Raw genomic sequence first — 4,095 nt, 5'->3', positions numbered from 1 at the left:
ATATATATATAGTATATATATATATATATATATATATATATATATATATATATATACATATATATATATATATAATTTAGTCTGGAATTTTTAGTGCGATCTGTTTTAGAATGGTCAGAAGAGCAGCAACGAATGGGGTGTTGTGCCAGTATCAGTAGAGGCAGGGCGCGCACCGCATTGTGCACGCTCAGTAATATATATATATATAAATGCTGTACATACAATGTTGAGAATTATGAGAGTGGATTGTACCTGTTGTAATAATATCATATGTTACCGTGCAATGTCGACCCACTGCTTTGCTAGTAGTTACTATGACAACGTTGTTGACACTGTTGATTCATTAAATTGAAACGTTTCTGATGTATGGACACAGAGATAATGTATACATTATAATCTGCTTTAGAATATAAACATGGCCGGCTGGCATTTATGTTATTTCTCTGGACGATAATGGTTACTCGTGTTCCAACGCACAGGGCCCCCACAGCCCTTGAAAGTCCTTCAATTTTGTCCTTTGTCCTTGAAAGTCCTTAATTTTTCCTTTTGTCATTGAAAGTCCTTGGAAATAGGTCCAAATCCTTTTATGTCTAATGTCCTGGAATTTTACATTTTTGATCTAAAATAAAAAGCAAATCTTCATTGCTGGTTATCTGACCGATCCTATTCTAAGTCTTCAATAAAAATGTTAAATTTAATCCAAAATCCACATGTCATTATGAGGGAGAGGATGAGCGGGAAGGTGAGAGAAGTAACTATATTAGAAGGAATATGTGCATCCATGCCTGTGTGTGTGCCGTACGTGCGTTTGTCTGCGCGTGTGACTGCGCATCTTCGTCTGCATTCCTTCCTCCCTCCTTTCTCTCCTCTTTCCTTCCTCCTCCCCTCTCACACCCTTCCCCTCAGTATTTCCCTCCCCCTCTCGCAGATAGTATTGCCCACGGCATCAGTTGCACGGTGAAAAGCTAGCCAGGCAAATGACTGGTTTTCAGCCTAAACTTTTTCACTCACCCCCCCCCCAAAGCACAAAATGTGGAGATATGGCTATAATACGCGTTTTTACAGTCACACAAACACACATACACACACTCTAACGGACGCGCACACGCGGGTGTGATCGCACGCACGCGTGCGCGTGTATTATCGGCGTAAATTCACATTTTGTGCGTGCGTGCGTGCGTTATGAGAAATATTGCGAGAGAGACAGAGAGAGAGAGAGAGAGAGCACGAGAGAGAAGAGGGAGCGCGCGCGAGAGAGGCGTGATCGATTAGAAGAGAGAGAGAGAGAGAGAGAGAGAGATGAGGGTGGAAGAGAGGAGAGAGAGGAGAGAGAGGAGGAGAGAGAGAGAAGAGGGCGAGAGAGAGAGAGAGAATATGTGATGCTTGCTGATGTACTGTGTGTTGGTGTAGGTGCGTGCGGTGCGTGGCAGCGAAATTATTGCGCAGAGACAGAGAGAAGGCAGGGGGTGATGAGTCACAGAGAGGGAGAGCGGTGAGCGGCCAGAAGCGAGAGAATAAACTTTATTGGAAGGAATATGTGATCAACGCTGTGTGTGCCGTTTGTGCCGTACGTGTGTTTGTCTGCGCATGCGTGTGCACATCTCGGTCTGCATTCTTTCTCCCCCCCCCGCCCCTCTCCTTTCTCTCTTTTTTCCTTTCTCCTCCCCTCTAGCACCCTTCCCCTCAGTATTTGCCTCCCCCTATCGCGGATAGTATCGCCCACGGCATCAGTTGCACGGTGAAAAGTTAGCCAGGCAAATGGCCGGTTTTCAGCCTCAACTTTTTCACCTCCCAAAGCACAAAATATGATTATACGGCTATAATACGCGTTTTTACAGCCACGCAAACACACATACACATCCACTAACGGACGCGCACACGCGGGTGTGGTCACACGCACGCGTGCGCGTGTATTATAGGCGTAAATTCTCATTTTGTGCCTCGCCGAGTGAAAAAGTTTCGACTGAAATACGGCCATTTACCTGCAAAAGTTTTTCCATGCTTGACTGGTCGTGGGCGATACTATCTGCGAGAGGGGAGTAAGGAATGTGATTACTTTTATTCACTGTTAATGTTACTGCCTGTTACATGTTCTGCAGATGAAAGGTCAGCATAAAGAACAGGCCATTGTTTATTATTATTATTATTATTAAATCTTTATTGCATGTAATTCAACTACAAATACATGTACTAAAGACAGTCTTTTTCATGGAGAGAAAATCTAATGAATGCAATAGTGTTGAGCAGTTAAAATAATAAAATTTCTCAGTGATACAGTAGCCTACATATTGTGTAATACATAGTTCCGAGTGATATATGTTACATCAAAGCTTTACATATTGTTACAGGACTGTGACATGAATCTACGTGAATGACAATATGAAACGTCTATTGTGTACGTCGGTAATCGCCGAGCTATAGCAGCTGTTTAATCTGCTGTCGGCACTCGTGTAAAACAACTATTTTTACTTTATATATGAATTTAATCTATATATGATGACTCTAAAAAGCTAAAACTACTTGTCGCAGATTGTTCTTGAAAAAAACATGTCATTGAAATGTCCTTGAAAAAATAATTCACACTTGTGGCAACCATGAACGCATTCAATAACAACTAAACATGCAAAGACACAAACGCAAAGACACAAACTCCTGTTAAATATTTTATTCAGTGCCGGAAAAAAAAACAAATGCGAATAAATCGGGCGTCACATACATCCGTCACGTCAAGGCATTAACAATGAGTGACAGAACCTTCAGATCTTCAGCTGATAAAAAGCAGCTTTCAAACTCCATCTCACACTACCAGACACCTCAGAGAAGGCGGCGATGGACCGACTCAAGTTACAAGCACCTATTTGAATCGTCGCAGTTAATTTGTCAAATTCGCCGATCGTCTTAATTAACATCAGAATTTTCGAGCTACGACACAATTTTTCGCTTTGAAACATCCCTCCTTGCCCTCACTCTGCTTTCCAAATTGCCGCACTGTTTTTATTTTTATTCATCGATGCAACATGCTACGTGTCATAGAGAATTTCATGCCACACGATCAGCCACTATCGACAGTTGATGCACAAACCACGTAGACTCGTTAGCAAGGACGATCGAGGATCGAGGAACAACGACCGATAAAAAATCGGGCGAAGCAAAGTCGCGAAGACGTCGCGAAAGCAGCCGGCCGAACGCACGACCGAGACGTCGCGCGAGGATCGCCGGCGCCCCCTGACGGCCGTCGCTACGATGTTAGCCGGTTCAGTTGCGTCGGCTGTAGTCGCGATCGTGGCCGCGATCGTGGCCACCTCGTCCTCCGTATCCCCCCTGTCTTCTCCCTGAAACAGCAACATGCATGCGGGATCTTAACACTTTGCTCTCACACGCCTCGGCAGTGGCACTGCCGGCAATCCTGGCTTCGATTGACGCGGCCCTCATTAATTACGTGCAACTTCGTTAAGTGTTCTCGAATCGCGATTCCCCAGAAGCTTCTTAGGGGTATCTAGAGTGCACTGCCACGGCAAGTTATTTATTGAAGCTGATACGAACCCATGTGTATTTTCCCGAAAATATTCACTCGGTAACATCATTGCATAGCACAGAAATGCAGAGATTGCTGGCTAAATGAGCCAAGAAACATAAAATTAACGGCCATAGTGCATAATAGATGTAGCAGATCATTGGCGATTCATTGGCCATCATTATTACGTGTCTGCGAAAGCATCGTTAATTCTATATGTTCGAAGATAGACCGAATAGGAAACCACGCATAGGTTAGCGCAACTGCTCGAGCCCTTCCACTTCTTGCAACGGCACAGCCACTCTCCCCTACCTCTGGCCACCTGTCCTCCCCATCCAGCCACCCATCCAGATGAGAGGGGATACTAGAGAAGCGTTGCTGAAAGGAGATGTTGATCCCAATTGCGCTGAAGCGCAGATCTTTCGCGCAGTTCCGCGGCAAGGCGCACGCGACCGCGGGAACGTCCTACGACAGTATGCAGCGCTGGCAGCTATGGATCCGTGCGCCCCCCAATTCATTCGGCGCCCCGGACCCAAACTGCCACCCCTGCCATCTCTCGTATGGAGTTCCCCCGGTCGCGG

The 4,095-nt window shown here is 45.2% G+C and overlaps 1 protein-coding gene across 1 annotated transcript in view; it reads right to left on the bottom strand.

The window, feature by feature from the left end:
• Positions 1-2,756: 2,756 nt before the first annotated feature.
• LOC106807923 (eukaryotic translation initiation factor 3 subunit C-like) overlaps positions 2,757-4,095 on the bottom strand; it is a 33,853-nt gene continuing 32,514 nt past the window's right edge. Inside the window, 2 exon segments of the mRNA XM_014810437.1 lie at positions 2,757-2,897; positions 3,192-3,332. Coding sequence (XP_014665923.1) covers positions 2,757-2,897; positions 3,192-3,332 — 282 coding nt within the window.

Source organism: Priapulus caudatus, unplaced genomic scaffold (genome assembly GCF_000485595.1).
Source record: "Priapulus caudatus unplaced genomic scaffold, Priapulus_caudatus-5.0.1 Scaffold243, whole genome shotgun sequence".
In the NCBI taxonomy this organism is placed as follows: domain Eukaryota; kingdom Metazoa; phylum Priapulida; class Priapulimorpha; order Priapulimorphida; family Priapulidae; genus Priapulus; species Priapulus caudatus.
This window is presented reverse-complemented; position numbering and strand designations above follow the sequence as displayed.